The 17,980-nt window shown below is 44.9% G+C and overlaps 1 protein-coding gene across 1 annotated transcript in view; it reads left to right on the top strand.

The window, feature by feature from the left end:
- Positions 1-17,980, top strand: part of LOC133242576 (uncharacterized) — a 110,612-nt gene that overhangs the window by 56,869 nt on the left and 35,763 nt on the right. Inside the window, exons 7-8 of the mRNA XM_061408760.1 lie at positions 5,211-5,327; positions 17,468-17,584. Of these exons, the coding sequence (XP_061264744.1) occupies positions 5,211-5,327; positions 17,468-17,584 (234 nt within the window). The remainder of the gene's footprint in view (positions 1-5,210; positions 5,328-17,467; positions 17,585-17,980) is intronic.

Below are 17,980 nucleotides of genomic sequence, written 5' to 3'. Positions count from 1 at the left end.
TGGGTGTTCATTGGAACGACTGATGCTGAAGCCGAACGTCCAATACTTTGGCCACCTCATGCGAAGAGTTGACTCATTGGAAAAGACCCTGATGCTGGGAGGGATTGGGGGCAGGAGGAGAAGGGGACGACAGAGGATGAGATGGCTGGATGGCATCACTGACTCGGTGGACGTGAGTCTGAGTGAACTCCGGGAGTTGGTGATGGACAGGGAGGCCTGGCGTGCCTCGATTCACGGGGTCGCAAAGAGTCAGACTCGACTGAGCGACTGATCTGATCTGATCTGAAGTGGTAAAGTCATGAAACCAGGGATCCAGTTTAAGATATTTAATGCCATTACCCCCATCTACTGAAAGATGGCATTATATGGCAAAAATTAAAGCAGTCATGGATGGTTTACTTCTTTAGCGGCAATTAAAAGAGTATAAGAAAGAAATGTTGAGAAAAGAAAACAGAAAAACAGCAAACCTAAACTAAAGCAAAGTAGAAACAGCAACAAATCAGAGAAACGAAACATACTCAGAAAAACTAGGATCAAATGCTAGGTGTCATGAAGAAAAGTAAGCCTTGGCTAATGAGGTGAGCAGAGAAGTGAACCTAGTAAGGATGGTGGTTATAGGAACATCTGTGGGCAAGTTGTTACAGGAAAATACATAATGGTGTGAAAACATGCTTGCTGAGTTAGAGTTAGGGTCAGAGGCACAAAAAATAGGCTAGTATGGCTGGAGAACAATTCATTGAACAAATGTTGAAGTGTACATTATACCAAGCATTACTATAAGGATATGTTAATGAACAAATAAACAAAGATTCCCGCCCTCCAGGAATTTATATTTTTCCACCAGAAGGAGATGGCCAAATTAGAAAAAGAGCATATAAATAAAATGTATTGTATTCTGAAAAGTTTTAAACAACTGGGAAGAGAATAAGAAACCAACAGTGGAGTCAGGATTTCAGGGAGAAAGTGAAAGTGAAAGTTGCTCAGTTGTGTGCGACTCTCCGTGACCCCATGGACTATACAGTCCATGGAATTCTCCAGGCCAGAATGCAGGAGTGGGCAGCCTTTCCCTTCTCCAGGGGATCTTCTTAACCCAGGGATCGAACCCAGGTCTCCCACATTGTTGGGCAGATTCTTTAGCGGCTGAGCCACAAGGAAAGCCCAAGAATACTGGAGTGGGTAGCCTATCCCTTCTCCAGTGGATCTTCCCAACCCAGGAATCGAACCAAGGTCTCCCACATTGCAGGCTGAGAAGGTTGGACACAAATACCCTGAATGCCCCTTGCTATTAAAGGGGCGGCAGTTTTCTCCTTCCCCAGAGAAGGGCATGGCCTCTCACTCCAGCTGTCTTGCCTGGAGAATCCCCTGGACAGAGGGACCTGATGGGCTTCACAGTTCATGGGGTCACAAAGAGTCGGACAAGACTGAAGCAACTTAGAATGCATGCAGTCTTCTCCTTTATGCTGCTTTTGTCAAATGTCAATGTCACTGCTTTGCTGGCTTTACTGCACAGAGGCCAGGATACTTTCTTCCCTATCTGGTGTGGACTCAACACCTTGTGTACCGTAGGAGAGCCCTGTGGACACTAAAGTTTGATGGCTTTTTTCATCAAGTGCTACGTCGCCCACCAGGCCCCTCGTCCATGGGATTCTCCAGGCAAGAATACTGGACTGAAAAACAAAAACAAAGGATACTGGAGTGGGTTGCCGTGACCTCCTCCAGGGGATCGTCCTGACCCAGGGATCGAACCTGGACCCTGACATCTCCTGCATTGGCAGGCGGGTTCTTTACCACTAGCGCCACCCGAGAAGCTTCTTTTTCGTTAAGGGGCCAATTGTTTTTAAGTTCAGTCTCTGTTGCAAAGCCCATCGATGTGGACATCAGTTCTCTGAGTTTGAGCCCTGGCCTGGCAGAAACCCTGGCCAGGCGGTATCTAGGCCACACAGAGAGACCTTGTGCCCAGCTTTCCACCCAAGGGGTTCTAGAGCCGAGGCGCTGGCGCCTGAGGGGAACCTTCTCACCCATAAGCCTCTCTGCTATGTGGGCGGGTCTAGAACTTGGCCCCGCCTCCCGGTACCTAGCTGATTGAGTGAGTGGGTGGCATGTGACCTGAGCTACACCAATCCAAGTGCTCTTCTGGCGAGGACACGTTAGGACGCCAGTAGCCTCCAGCACTGCGGCTTGTTGGCAGCGGCCTGTGGAGAGGGAGGGACGCGCTGCCACTGCTCGGGTCTTGGACGTCTCAACTGTTTTCCGACTCTTCTTCCAGTCAGGTATCTCAACGGTATTCTTTCTACAAACTCTGTCTCTACTGATATAAATGAAATTACCTAGGACCAAAGTTTGGGGATTAATAAGAAAGGCAATCGATTGAATTGCTCGCCGGCCAACTCTCCTGTCCACCCTCTGAGTAACCCTCTTTCCTCACCTGTGATTAGCTTCAATTTTGTGGTTAATCATTTCTTGCTCTCTTTAAAATCCCTCGATCCAAAAAAATGAAATAAAATCCCTCGATCATGTTGCGCTCCTCTAAAAAAATCATATTTGTTTGCATCTAATTATTTTTGTGGTTCGTATTGATAATGCCCAGAAATCGAACCCAGGTCTCCTTGATTGTAGGCCGATTCTTTACCGTCTGAGCCACCAGGAGCAGATAAATATTCATCTACACCTTGGAAATGGTTGCACTTTCCTTTATATTAATGGGCCCTCTAGACAGGACATGACAATCCACTCCAGTATTCTTGCCGGGAGAATCCCATGGACAGAGGAGCCTGGCAGGCTACAGTCCATGGAAGCACAAAGAGTCAGACATGACTGAGAAACTAACACTCTCACTTTCAAACCACTTTGAAATAGTTTTTTAATGGATCACGAGACACGAACATTTATCCATCTTTATATCCATCCTCCTAACCGTATTTCAATTGGTTAAACTAAAATTACCTTACTAAAAGGTAAGATTTATAGTATAACCGTGGGGCTTCCCCTGTGGCTCAGCTGGTAAAGGCCCCACCTGCCAATGCAGGGAACCTAAGAGACTTGAGTTTGATCCCTGGGTCAAGAAGATCCCGTGGAGGAGGACATGGAAACCCACTCCAGCATTCTTCCCTGGACAATGTCCTGGACAGAGGGACCTGATGGGCTTCACAGTTCATGGGGTCACAAAGAGTCGGACAAGACTGAAGCAACTTAGAATGCATGCAGTTTTCTCCTTTATGCTGCTTTTGTCAAATGTCAATGTCACTGCTTTGCTGGCTTTACTGCACAGAGGCCAGGATACTTTCTTCCCTATCTGGTGTGGACTCAACACCTTGTGTACCGTAGGAGAGCCCTGTGGACACTAAAGTTTGATGGCTTTTTTCATCAAGTGCTAAGTCGCCCACCAGGCCCCTCGTCCATGGGATTCTCCAGGCAAGAATGCTGGACTGAAAAACAAACAAACAAAAAAAGGATACTGGAGTGGGTTGCCGTGACCTCCTCCAGGGGATCGTCCTGACCCAGGGATCGAACCTGGACCCTGACATCTCCTGCATTGGCAGGCGGGTTCTTTACCACTAGCGCCACCCGAGAAGCCTCTTTTTCGTTAAGGGGCCAATTGTTTTTAAGTTCAGTCTCTGTTGCAAAGCCCATCGATGTGGACATCAGTTCTCTGAGTTTGAGTCCTGGCCTGGCAGAAACCCTGGCCAGGCGGTATCTAGGCCACACAGAGAGACCTTGTGCCCAGCTTTCCACCCAAGGGGTTCTAGAGCTGAGGCGCTGGCGCCTGAGGGGAACCTTCTCACCCATAAGCCTCTCTGCTATGTGGGCGGGTCTAGAACTTGGCCCCGCCTCCCGGTACCTAGCTGATTGAGTGAGTGGGTGGCATGTGACCTGAGCTACACCAATCCAAGTGCTCTTCTGGCGAGGACCCGTTAGGACGCCAGTAGCCTCCAGCGCTGCGGCTTGTTGGCAGCGGCCTGTGGAGAGGGAGGGACGCGCTGCCACTGCTCGGGTCTTGGACGTCTCGACTGTTTTCCGACTCTTCTTCCAGTCAGGTATCTCAACGGTATTCTTTCTACAAACTCTGTCTCTACTGATATAAATGAAATTACCTAGGACCAAAGTTTCGGGATTAATAAGAAAGGCAATGGATTGAATTGCTCGCCGGCCAACTCTCCTGTCCACCCTCTGAGTAACCCTCTTTCCTCACCTGTGATTAGCTTCAATTTTGTGGTTAATCATTTCTTGCTCTCTTTAAAATCCCTCGATCCAATAAAATGAAATAAAATCCCTCGATCGTGTTGCGCTCCTCTACAAAAATCGTATTTGTTTGCATCTAATTATTTTTGTGGTTCGTATTGATAATGCCCAGAAATCGAACCCAGGTCTCCTTGATTGTAGGCCGATTCTTTACCGTCTGAGCCACCAGGAGCAGATAAATATTCATCTACACCTTGGAAATGGGTTGCACTTTCCTTTATATTAATGGGCCCTCTAGACAGGACATGACAATCCACTCCAGTATTCTTGCCGGGAGAATCCCATGGACAGAGGAGCCTGGCAGGCTACAGTCCATGGAAGCACAAAGAGTCAGACATGACTGAGAAACTAACACTCTCACTTTCAAACCACTTTGAAATAGTTTTTTAATGGATCACGAGGCAGGGACATTTATCCATCTTTATATCCATCCTCCTGACCGTATTTCAATTGGTTGAACTATTACTAAAAGGTAAGATTTATAGTATAACCGTGGGGCTTCCCCTGTGGCTCAGCTGGTAAAGGCCCCACCTGCCAGCGCAGGAAACCTAAGAGACTTGGGTTTGATCCCTGGGTCAGGAAGATCCCGTGGAGGAGGACATGGAAACCCACTCCAGCATTCTTCCCTGGAGAATCCAGTGGACAGAAGAACCTGGTAGCTTACAGTCCATAGGGTGGCAAAGAGTCGGACCATACTGAAGCAATTTATCACACAGATACCGTTATGTTTCCTTTTAGCAGTGAGTGAATCTTTCAAAAAATGTTTTTTTGAAGTAACTTTAGACCTAACAGAAGTTTGCAAAAAACAGTATAGAAAACCTTCATCCAGATTTCCCTAATGTTAACATCTTCCATAGGCATATAAAAATTATGAAAATTGAAAATTAATATTGATGCAGTACTATTAACTAATTTACATACTTTATTTGAATTCTATCATTTATCCCGGTAATCTCCTTTTTCTGTCCCAGCATCCCATTCCGGATACCACATTTGGCCATCATTTCTCTTTAGTCTCCCCCACGCTGAGAATTCCTCAAGCTTTCTGGGTCTTTCCCAACGGTGACAGTTTTGGAGATACTGCTCAGGTATTTTATACAATGTCTGTCAGTTTGGGTTTGTCTGGTGTTTTCTTAGGATTAGATGAAAGTTACACATTTTTGGCAATAATACCTGTTTTATTTCCTCTCCTTCGTTCTAATGGTGATGGAGTGATTTCTACCATAGGGATCTGGGGGTGGCTGCTGAACATACACACCTGACACTGGACAGGTGCTACCCACAGCAGCTTCTCAGTACTGTTCACTCACTGCCTGAGGGAAGAGGATACTACTGGCTAGGTCGAGCCTCAGGGGAGTCATGGCTCCGGAAGAGAATGAACAAGCAGGGCTGTGGGAGGTTACCTGTGGTAACAAGAGATGGTGGTGACCCTTGGTTCTCAAGGAAGGATGTGATTAGCTTGTTTGAATACTTCTGTGGACTGGTGGGGAACCAAAACCTGATAGGGGCAAGCAGACCCTGTCGCCGGTTCCTATGATAAGGCTGCTCTTGGGCTAGGGGAATTCTTGCTCGGAGCCAAAAAGAGGGATAGGATTCTTCTCAGACTTTTATTCACTGCTTTTAAAATTCATCTGTTGATTTGGCCTACAACAAATATGACTAAAAGGTGACTTTCTGTTTCCTTATTCCTACCATATTTGTTCGTTGGAATTCTGTAGAGCTGTCTTTTCTCCCTCATATTTTTATAAATTTTCAAATTACAAAATTTTACAGAATGCATTTCTAATTACCAAACCAAATAAGTAATCAAATTCTTTATGTCAATATTGAGTCGTGAATAACTTTGTTATATTCTGACTTATAATCAAATTATATCATTATTTAGTTTCTTGCATTTTTCCAGCTTTGGTGATTAGGAACTCCTTCTTGTGGGGTGTGTGTTCTTTGAGCATGACATGGTTCTTTTCTGTGTACTTCCTTGCTGGCATTATAAGGTATTCCTGTTCATCTTGTGACCCTGAAATCAGAACACTTCTGCCAAAACCCATGTTTCCTTTCGTTGGAAAATGACATTTAGTAACTGATATCTCCCTGCATGTTCATTGCTGCTACTGGGGTTTCCTTGCAGCTAGGTCTTCCTTTTCCATTGGTAAATGAAGGAAATATATTGTCTGTATATACTTATGCTCCCAGATACATTGGAATTTCTCTAGATATTTCTGTAGATAGTGAAAGCCAGGAGCTCACACTGGTACTTCTTTTTTTTTAAATTAATTAATTAATTAATTTTAACTGGAGGATAATGAGTTTACAATATTGTGATGGTTTATGCGATACATCAACCATCCACTCTAGTCTTTTTGTAACCTCTTTGTCTCACCTGGCTCTCCTTATCTTCAGTATCTACTTATTTGTTCACACCTGATTATACATGATGTAGTTACAGAAATGCTAGCAAATGGTTAGATAGTATGACCGACCTAATGGACATGAATTTGAGCAAACTCTAGGAGATAGTGAAGGATGGGGAGACCTGGTGTGCTACAGAGACAGGGATCGCAAAAAGTCGGGTACAACTTAATGACTGAACACAAAACACGCACCTGTTGGAAGCAGTTCTGATGACTTGTGTTTGTGTACACTTGTTTATATGTTAAGCCTCAAAGGATGCAATCAAAGTACTGTTTGCCCAAGTTGCTTAGCTTAGCTATTTTCCTCCTCACTCCTTCTCTTGTGGTTAAGACATTCATTTGTAATATATTTAGGCTAATTTGTTGGTGTTTCTAATTTGAGTTTGCCCTCTCCCCCCATATCCTAGTTCATTTTAATGTTTCACTTAATCTTGGGGTATGTGAAACACTACTGTGATTCAGACTCAGGGCTACACAAACACACATACTGTAGGAGTATGATTCTTTCCCCATGTCTTCCACCCCCTTCGCATTCCCCATTTCTTTTCCACAATCCCCCTGTAGATAACCAATCTGGTTATCTGGTTGAATCTTTCCTGTATGTACTGTACACGAATGAATAGATACATATGCGTTTTCTTATGTTCCATTGCTTATTAAATGAAAGATAGCATTTTCTAAAGCTTCTTTGCACTTTTCCTTTTTCAATAAACAGCATTTCATTAAAAAACTCCTTATTCTGTACTCCTTCATTCTTTTTTATAGCTACATTAGATTACACTGGCTTCTATAGGGGCATTTCCGGAGAAGGCAATGGCAACCCACTCCAGCACTCTTGTCTGGCAAATCCCATGGACCGAGGAGCCTGGTGGGCTGCGGTCCCTGGGGTCCCTAGGAGTCGGACACGGCTGAGTGACTTCACTTTCACTTTTCACTGTCATGCCTTGTAGAAGGAAATGGCAACCCACTCCAGTGTTCTTGCCTGGAGAATCCCAGGGACCGGGGACCCTGGTGGGCTGCCGTCTTTGGGGTCCCACAGAGTCGGACACGACTGAAGCGACTTAGCAGCAGCAGCAGCAGCAGCAGCAGCAGCAGCATAGGGGCATTTCAGTTGTTTTCAACATTTCGTAATGATTAATACAAACAATGCTGCAGTGAATAACCCTGTGTACACGCATTTTTGTGTTGGTGGTAATGTCTCTTCCAGTTTCATTTCCAGCAATAGGATTGTTGGCCCAAATGTTAAATGCATCTGTAGTTATGTTGTGTTATGGCTGAGCCACTTTCACCTTCACTTCAGTTCAGTTCAGTCGCTCAGTCGTGTCCAGCTCTTTGCGACCCCGTGAACCGCAGCACGCCAGGCCTCCCTGTCCATCACCAACTCCCGGAGTTCACTCAGACTCACGTCCATCGAGTCAGAGATGCCATCCAGCCATGTCATCCTCTGTCGTCCCCTTCTCCTCCTGCCCCCAATCCCTCCCAGCATCAGAGTCTTTTCCAATGAGTCCACTCTTCGCAACTTGCCATACATGAAAAAAAAAAAATCTTTTTAGTCACATAGAATGTTCTTTTCTTTAATCACCTCTGGAAGTTTCAGTCACAGTTAGAAAGCCTTTCCCAATGCTGATATTGAAGAAAAATTCTGCCGTATTTTCTTCAAGATTTTGTTATGGTTGCATTTTTTTGTTTAGATTCCTAAACCCATTTACAGTTTATTTTTGTGGATGGTATGTCATGGATCTGCACTGATTTTTTTTTTTTAATGTCTCAATTGTTCCAGCCTCATTTATTGAATGTTCATCTTTGCCTCAGTGATTTTACATGCCTTTGGATCATATACTAAAATCCCCAACTATAATTGGTGTTATTCTGAGATTTTTATTCTGTGCCACTGGCCTATTAGTCTATTCCTGTACTGGTACCCAAGTGGTATAAATTTAGAGCTTTATAGTGTGCTTTTATGTCTGATATGATTACTATTCACTCATGCTGCTGCTGCTGCTGCTAAGTGGCTTCAGTCGTGTCCGACTCCGTGTGACCCCATGGACTGCAGCCCACCAGGCTTCTCCGTCCATGGGATTGTCCAGGCAAGGAACACTGGAGTGGGTTGCCATTTCCTTCTCCAATGCATGAAAGTGGAAAGTGAAAGTGAAGTTGCTCAGTCCTGTCTTGACTCTTAGCGACCCCATGGACTGCAGCCTACCAGGACGCCTACCATCCATGGGATTTTCCGGGCAACAGTACTGGAGTGGGGTGCCATTGCCTTCTCCCTATTCACTCATAGGTTTTCCTTTTTTACTTGTATCCTGGCTATTCTTGCATGTTTTTTTTTTTTTTTAAATATGAACTAAATTATCCATTGGTCTAACTCCATGCAAATGTTTGCCGATATTTTTGACATTATATTCAATGTATACATAACTTTAGAGGGAATCAATATCTTTTTAGTGCTGAGTTATTCTATCTAAGGTCTTTGAAAATCTTCCTACTTATTCAAGTTTCCTTCTATGTTGTTCAAGAGTGTTTACAAATTATCCTTGTATAGATGCTCTCATTAAGTTTATTTCTATACGCTTACTCTTTGTTATTGCCATTGTATATGGGATTTTCTCTCCTAAACATGTCCTCCAGCTGTGTGTGTGTGTGTGTGTGTGTGTGTGTGTGTGTGTATGTAAAACAAAGACTAATAATATTTGTATGTAACTTTATATCCTACTACCTTGCTGAATTCTCTTTGTTTTAGTTAATTTGTCATGGTTTCTATAAGACTCTTCAGGTGTGCGATGATATCACCTGGACATAGAGGTGGCTTTACATCTTCTTATCCATTCTTAAAAGTCTTATTGGTTTCTCTAGTCAACTGACTAGTGCTTGCTGTTGAAGACTGAACAGGAGTGATATAGTGGGCATACTTTTGTTATTCCTGACCTTATTGGAAAACCTCTGGTACTCCCCCACTAAATAAAGTATTTGCATGAGGAACTACTTATATAGCTTTTATCATGTTAATAATGCACCCCTGATTCCTATTTCTTCAGTTTTCCCTTTTTTAACATGAATGCCTATTGAAGTTTCCCAAAGATTGGTTTGGCATCTGTGATGATAGTCATATGATTATTGTTCAGTTGCTGTTGTCACGTCTGACTCTTTGCAACCCAGGCTCCTCTGTCCTCCCCTATCTCCCAGAGTTTGCTCAGATTCATGTGTATTGAGTCAGTGATGCTGTCTAACCATCTCATTCTCTGCTGCTCCCTACTCCTTTCGACTTCAATCTCTCCCAACATCAGGGTCTTTGTCTTTAAATATGTTACCGTGGTGAATGATATGAATGAAATGCCTAATACAGAGCCAGCCTTGTATTAATGGAATAAGTCCCACTTTATCACAGTATCAGATCAGATCAGATCAGTCGCTCAGTCGTGTCCGACTCTTTGCGACCCCGTGAATCGAGGCACGCCAGGCCTCCCTGTCCATCACCAACTCCCAGAGTTCACCGAGACTCACGTCCATCGAGTCAGTGATGCCCTCCAGCCATCTCATCCTCTGTCGTCCCCTTCTCCTCCTGCCCCCAATCCCTCCCAGCACCAGAGTCTTTTCCAATGAGTCAACTCTTCGCATGAGGTGGCCAAAGTACTGGAGTTTCAGCTTTAGCATCATTCCTTCCAAAGAAATGCCAGGGCTGATCTCCTCCACAATGGACTGGTTGGATCTCCTTGCAGTCCAAGGGACTCTCAAGAGTCTTCTCCAACACCAGAGTTCAAAAAGCATCAATTCTTCGGCGCCCAGCCTTTTGGTATCTATGTTTATGTGTTAGTATCCTACTTGCTTCCTAAAAGAACTTAGGGACGTTTCCCTGCTTTCAAATGTTCTTAAACAAGTCACAAAGCTTTGGGACTATTTGATCTTTGATGGTTTACTAGAATTCACCAATAAATACATCTGAGCAAGGTGCTTCTTGGGTGTAATTCTTGTAATAACTGTATTCATTTCTTCTGTGAAAATTGGCTCATTTAAACTTTCTAACACTAGATTTAAACTTTCGAAGCAAAGGAGAAAAGAAAAGATATAAGCGTCTGAATGCAGAGTTCCAAAGAAGAGCAAGAAGAGGTAAGAAAGCCTTCTTCAGTGATCAATGCAAAGAAATAGAGGAAAACAACAGAATGGGAAAGACTAGAGATCTCGTCAAGAAAATTAGAGGTACTAAGGGAACATCTCGTGCAAAGATGGGCTCGATAAAGGACAGAAATGGTATGGACCTAACAGAAGCAGAAGATACTAAGAAGAGATGGCAAGAATACACAGAAGAACTGTACAAGAAAGATCTTCACGAGCAAGATAATCACGACGGTGTGATCACTCACCTAGAGCCAGGTATCCTGGAATGTGAAATCAAGTGGGCCTTAGAAAGCATCACCAGGAACAAAGCTGGTGGGCGTGATGGAATTGCAGTTGAGCTATTTCAAATCCTGAAAGATGATGCTGTGGAAGTGCTGCACTCAATATGCCAGCAACTTTGGAAAACTCAGCAGTGGCCACAGGACTGGAAAAGGTCAGTTTTCATTCCAATCCCAAAGAAAGGCAACTCCAAAGAATGTTCAAACTACTGCATAACTGCACTCATCTCACACGCTAGTAAAGTAATGGTCAAAATTCTCCAAGCCAGGCTTCAGCAATACGTGAACCGTGAACTTCCAGATGTTCAAGCTGGTTTTAGAAAAGGCAGAGGAACCAGAGACCAAATTGCCAACATCTGCTGGATCATGGAAAAAGCAAGAGAGTTCCAGGAAAACATCTATTTCTGCTTTATTGACTATGCCAAAGCCTTTGACTGTGTGGATCACAATCAACTGTGGAAAATTCTTCAAGAGATGGGAATACCAGACCACCTGACCTGCCTCTTGAGAAACCTGTATGCAGGTCAGAAAGCAACAGTTAGAACTGGACATGGAACAACAGACTGTTTCCAAATAGGAAAAGGAGTACGGCAAGGCTGTATATTGTCACCGTGCTTGTTCAACTTATATGCAGAGTACATCTTGAGAAACGCTGGGCTGGAGGAAGCACAAGCTGGAATCAAGATTACCGGGAGAAATATCAATAACGTCAGATATGCAGATGACACCACCCTTATGGCAGAAAGTGAAAAAGAACTAAAGAGCCTCTTGATGAAAGTGAAAGAGGAGAGCGAAAACGTTGGCTTAAAGAAAGCTCAACATTCAGAAAACGACGATCATGGCATCTGGTCTCATCCATGGCAAATAGATGGGGAAACAGTGGAAATAGTGGCTGACTTTGTTTTTCTGGGCTCCAAAATCACTGCAGATGGTGACTGCAGCCATGAAATTAAAAGACGCTGACTCCTTGGAAGGAAAGTTATGACCAACCCAGACAGCATATTGAAAAGCAGAGACATTAGTTTGTCAACAACGGTCCGTCTAGTCAAGGCTATGGTTTTTCCGGTGGTCATGTATGGATGTGAGATTTGGACTATAAAGAAAGCTAAGCACTGAAGAATTGATGCTTTTGAACCGTGGTGTTGGAGAAAACTCTTGAGAGTCCCTTGGACTTCAAGGAGATCCAACCAGTCCATCCTAAAGGAGGTCAGTCCTGGGTGTTCATTGGAACGACTGATGCTGAAGCCGAACGTCCAATACTTTGGCCACCTCATGCGAAGAGTTGACTCATTGGAAAAGACCCTGATGCTGGGAGGGATTGGGGGCAGGAGGAGAAGGGGACGACAGAGGATGAGATGGCTGGATGGCATCACTGACTCGGTGGACGTGAGTCTGAGTGAACTCCGGGAGTTGGTGATGGACAGGGAGGCCTGGCGTGCCTCGATTCACGGGGTCGCAAAGAGTCGGACACGACTGAGCGACTGATCTGATCTGATCTGAAGTGGTAAAGTCATGAAACCAGGGATCCAGTTTAAGATATTTAATGCCATTACCCCCATCTACTGAAAGATGGCATTATATGGCAAAAATTAAAGCAGTCATGGATGGTTTACTTCTTTAGCGGCAATTAAAAGAGTATAAGAAAGAAATGTTGAGAAAAGAAAACAGAAAAACAGCAAACCTAAACTAAAGCAAAGTAGAAACAGCAACAAATCAGAGAAACGAAACATACTCAGAAAAACTAGGATCAAATGCTAGGTGTCATGAAGAAAAGTAAGCCTTGGCTAATGAGGTGAGCAGAGAAGTGAACCTAGTAAGGATGGTGGTTATAGGAACATCTGTGGGCAAGTTGTTACAGGAAAATACATAATGGTGTGAAAACATGCTTGCTGAGTTAGAGTTAGGGTCAGAGGCACAAAAAATAGGCTAGTATGGCTGGAGAACAATTCATTGAACAAATGTTGATGTATACATTATACCAAGCATTACTATAAGGATATGTTAATGAACAAATAAACAAAGATTCCCGCCCTCCAGGAATTTATATTTTTCCACCAGAAGGAGATGGCCAAATTAGAAAAAGAGCATATAAATAAAATGTATTGTATTCTGAAAAGTTTTAAACAACTGGGAAGAGAATAAGAAACCAACAGTGGAGTCAGGATTTCAGGGAGAAAGTGAAAGTGAAAGTTGCTCAGTTGTGTGCGACTCTCCGTGACCCCATGGACTATACAGTCCATGGAATTCTCCAGGCCAGAATGCAGGAGTGGGCAGCCTTTCCCTTCTCCAGGGGATCTTCTTAACCCAGGGATCGAACCCAGGTCTCCCACATTGTTGGGCAGATTCTTTAGCGGCTGAGCCACAAGGAAAGCCCAAGAATACTGGAGTGGGTAGCCTATCCCTTCTCCAGTGGATCTTCCCAACCCAGGAATCGAACCAAGGTCTCCCACATTGCAGGCTGAGAAGGTTGGACACAAATACCCTGAATGCCCCTTGCTATTAAAGGGGCGGCAGTTTTCTCCTTCCCCAGAGAAGGGCATGGCCTCTCACTCCAGCTGTCTTGCCTGGAGAATCCCCTGGACAGAGGGACCTGATGGGCTTCACAGTTCATGGGGTCACAAAGAGTCGGACAAGACTGAAGCAACTTAGAATGCATGCAGTCTTCTCCTTTATGCTGCTTTTGTCAAATGTCAATGTCACTGCTTTGCTGGCTTTACTGCACAGAGGCCAGGATACTTTCTTCCCTATCTGGTGTGGACTCAACACCTTGTGTACCGTAGGAGAGCCCTGTGGACACTAAAGTTTGATGGCTTTTTTCATCAAGTGCTACGTCGCCCACCAGGCCCCTCGTCCATGGGATTCTCCAGGCAAGAATACTGGACTGAAAAACAAAAACAAAGGATACTGGAGTGGGTTGCCGTGACCTCCTCCAGGGGATCGTCCTGACCCAGGGATCGAACCTGGACCCTGACATCTCCTGCATTGGCAGGCGGGTTCTTTACCACTAGCGCCACCCGAGAAGCTTCTTTTTCGTTAAGGGGCCAATTGTTTTTAAGTTCAGTCTCTGTTGCAAAGCCCATCGATGTGGACATCAGTTCTCTGAGTTTGAGCCCTGGCCTGGCAGAAACCCTGGCCAGGCGGTATCTAGGCCACACAGAGAGACCTTGTGCCCAGCTTTCCACCCAAGGGGTTCTAGAGCCGAGGCGCTGGCGCCTGAGGGGAACCTTCTCACCCATAAGCCTCTCTGCTATGTGGGCGGGTCTAGAACTTGGCCCCGCCTCCCGGTACCTAGCTGATTGAGTGAGTGGGTGGCATGTGACCTGAGCTACACCAATCCAAGTGCTCTTCTGGCGAGGACACGTTAGGACGCCAGTAGCCTCCAGCACTGCGGCTTGTTGGCAGCGGCCTGTGGAGAGGGAGGGACGCGCTGCCACTGCTCGGGTCTTGGACGTCTCAACTGTTTTCCGACTCTTCTTCCAGTCAGGTATCTCAACGGTATTCTTTCTACAAACTCTGTCTCTACTGATATAAATGAAATTACCTAGGACCAAAGTTTGGGGATTAATAAGAAAGGCAATCGATTGAATTGCTCGCCGGCCAACTCTCCTGTCCACCCTCTGAGTAACCCTCTTTCCTCACCTGTGATTAGCTTCAATTTTGTGGTTAATCATTTCTTGCTCTCTTTAAAATCCCTCGATCCAAAAAAATGAAATAAAATCCCTCGATCATGTTGCGCTCCTCTAAAAAAACCATATTTGTTTGCATCTAATTATTTTTGTGGTTCGTATTGATAATGCCCAGAAATCGAACCCAGGTCTCCTTGATTGTAGGCCGATTCTTTACCGTCTGAGCCACCAGGAGCAGATAAATATTCATCTACACCTTGGAAATGGTTGCACTTTCCTTTATATTAATGGGCCCTCTAGACAGGACATGACAATCCACTCCAGTATTCTTGCCGGGAGAATCCCATGGACAGAGGAGCCTGGCAGGCTACAGTCCATGGAAGCACAAAGAGTCAGACATGACTGAGAAACTAACACTCTCACTTTCAAACCACTTTGAAATAGTTTTTTAATGGATCACGAGACACGAACATTTATCCATCTTTATATCCATCCTCCTAACCGTATTTCAATTGGTTAAACTAAAATTACCTTACTAAAAGGTAAGATTTATAGTATAACCGTGGGGCTTCCCCTGTGGCTCAGCTGGTAAAGGCCCCACCTGCCAATGCAGGGAACCTAAGAGACTTGAGTTTGATCCCTGGGTCAAGAAGATCCCGTGGAGGAGGACATGGAAACCCACTCCAGCATTCTTCCCTGGACAATGTCCTGGACAGAGGGACCTGATGGGCTTCACAGTTCATGGGGTCACAAAGAGTCGGACAAGACTGAAGCAACTTAGAATGCATGCAGTTTTCTCCTTTATGCTGCTTTTGTCAAATGTCAATGTCACTGCTTTGCTGGCTTTACTGCACAGAGGCCAGGATACTTTCTTCCCTATCTGGTGTGGACTCAACACCTTGTGTACCGTAGGAGAGCCCTGTGGACACTAAAGTTTGATGGCTTTTTCATCAAGTGCTAAGTCGCCCACCAGGCCCCTCGTCCATGGGATTCTCCAGGCAAGAATGCTGGACTGAAAAACAAACAAACAAAAAAAGGATACTGGAGTGGGTTGCCGTGACCTCCTCCAGGGGATCGTCCTGACCCAGGGATCGAACCTGGACCCTGACATCTCCTGCATTGGCAGGCGGGTTCTTTACCACTAGCGCCACCCGAGAAGCCTCTTTTTCGTTAAGGGGCCAATTGTTTTTAAGTTCAGTCTCTGTTGCAAAGCCCATCGATGTGGACATCAGTTCTCTGAGTTTGAGTCCTGGCCTGGCAGAAACCCTGACCAGGCGGTATCTAGGCCACACAGAGAGACCTTGTGCCCAGCTTTCCACCCAAGGGGTTCTAGAGCTGAGGCGCTGGCGCCTGAGGGGAACCTTCTCACCCATAAGCCTCTCTGCTATGTGGGCGGGTCTAGAACTTGGCCCCGCCTCCCGGTACCTAGCTGATTGAGTGAGTGGGTGGCATGTGACCTGAGCTACACCAATCCAAGTGCTCTTCTGGCGAGGACCCGTTAGGACGCCAGTAGCCTCCAGCGCTGCGGCTTGTTGGCAGCGGCCTGTGGAGAGGGAGGGACGCGCTGCCACTGCTCGGGTCTTGGACGTCTCGACTGTTTTCCGACTCTTCTTCCAGTCAGGTATCTCAACGGTATTCTTTCTACAAACTCTGTCTCTACTGATATAAATGAAATTACCTAGGACCAAAGTTTCGGGATTAATAAGAAAGGCAATGGATTGAATTGCTCGCCGGCCAACTCTCCTGTCCACCCTCTGAGTAACCCTCTTTCCTCACCTGTGATTAGCTTCAATTTTGTGGTTAATCATTTCTTGCTCTCTTTAAAATCCCTCGATCCAATAAAATGAAATAAAATCCCTCGATCGTGTTGCGCTCCTCTACAAAAATCGTATTTGTTTGCATCTAATTATTTTTGTGGTTCGTATTGATAATGCCCAGAAATCGAACCCAGGTCTCCTTGATTGTAGGCCGATTCTTTACCGTCTGAGCCACCAGGAGCAGATAAATATTCATCTACACCTTGGAAATGGGTTGCACTTTCCTTTATATTAATGGGCCCTCTAGACAGGACATGACAATCCACTCCAGTATTCTTGCCGGGAGAATCCCATGGACAGAGGAGCCTGGCAGGCTACAGTCCATGGAAGCACAAAGAGTCAGACATGACTGAGAAACTAACACTCTCACTTTCAAACCACTTTGAAATAGTTTTTTAATGGATCACGAGGCACGGACATTTATCCATCTTTATATCCATCCTCCTGACCGTATTTCAATTGGTTGAACTATTACTAAAAGGTAAGATTTATAGTATAACCGTGGGGCTTCCCCTGTGGCTCAGCTGGTAAAGGCCCCACCTGCCAGCGCAGGAAACCTAAGAGACTTGGGTTTGATCCCTGGGTCAGGAAGATCCCGTGGAGGAGGACATGGAAACCCACTCCAGCATTCTTCCCTGGAGAATCCAGTGGACAGAAGAACCTGGTAGCTTACAGTCCATAGGGTGGCAAAGAGTCGGACCATACTGAAGCAATTTATCACACAGATACCGTTATGTTTCCTTTTAGCAGTGAGTGAATCTTTCAAAAAATGTTTTTTTGAAGTAACTTTAGACCTAACAGAAGTTTGCAAAAAACAGTATAGAAAACCTTCATCCAGATTTCCCTAATGTTAACATCTTCCATAGGCATATAAAAATTATGAAAATTGAAAATTAATATTGATGCAGTACTATTAACTAATTTACATACTTTATTTGAATTCTATCATTTATCCCGGTAATCTCCTTTTTCTGTCCCAGCATCCCATTCCGGATACCACATTTGGCCATCATTTCTCTTTAGTCTCCCCCACGCTGAGAATTCCTCAAGCTTTCTGGGTCTTTCCCAACGGTGACAGTTTTGGAGATACTGCTCAGGTATTTTATACAATGTCTGTCAGTTTGGGTTTGTCTGGTGTTTTCTTAGGATTAGATGAAAGTTACACATTTTTGGCAATAATACCTGTTTTATTTCCTCTCCTTCGTTCTAATGGTGATGGAGTGATTTCTACCATAGGGATCTGGGGGTGGCTGCTGAACATACACACCTGACACTGGACAGGTGCTACCCACAGCAGCTTCTCAGTACTGTTCACTCACTGCCTGAGGGAAGAGGATACTACTGGCTAGGTCGAGCCTCAGGGGAGTCATGGCTCCGGAAGAGAATGAACAAGCAGGGCTGTGGGAGGTTACCTGTGGTAACAAGAGATGGTGGTGACCCTTGGTTCTCAAGGAAGGATGTGATTAGCTTGTTTGAATACTTCTGTGGACTGG

Source organism: Bos javanicus, chromosome X (assembly GCF_032452875.1).
Source record: "Bos javanicus breed banteng chromosome X, ARS-OSU_banteng_1.0, whole genome shotgun sequence".
Lineage (NCBI taxonomy): Eukaryota > Metazoa > Chordata > Mammalia > Artiodactyla > Bovidae > Bos > Bos javanicus.
Note: the sequence above shows the minus strand (reverse complement) of the source record. Positions and strands in the feature narration are given on the sequence as shown.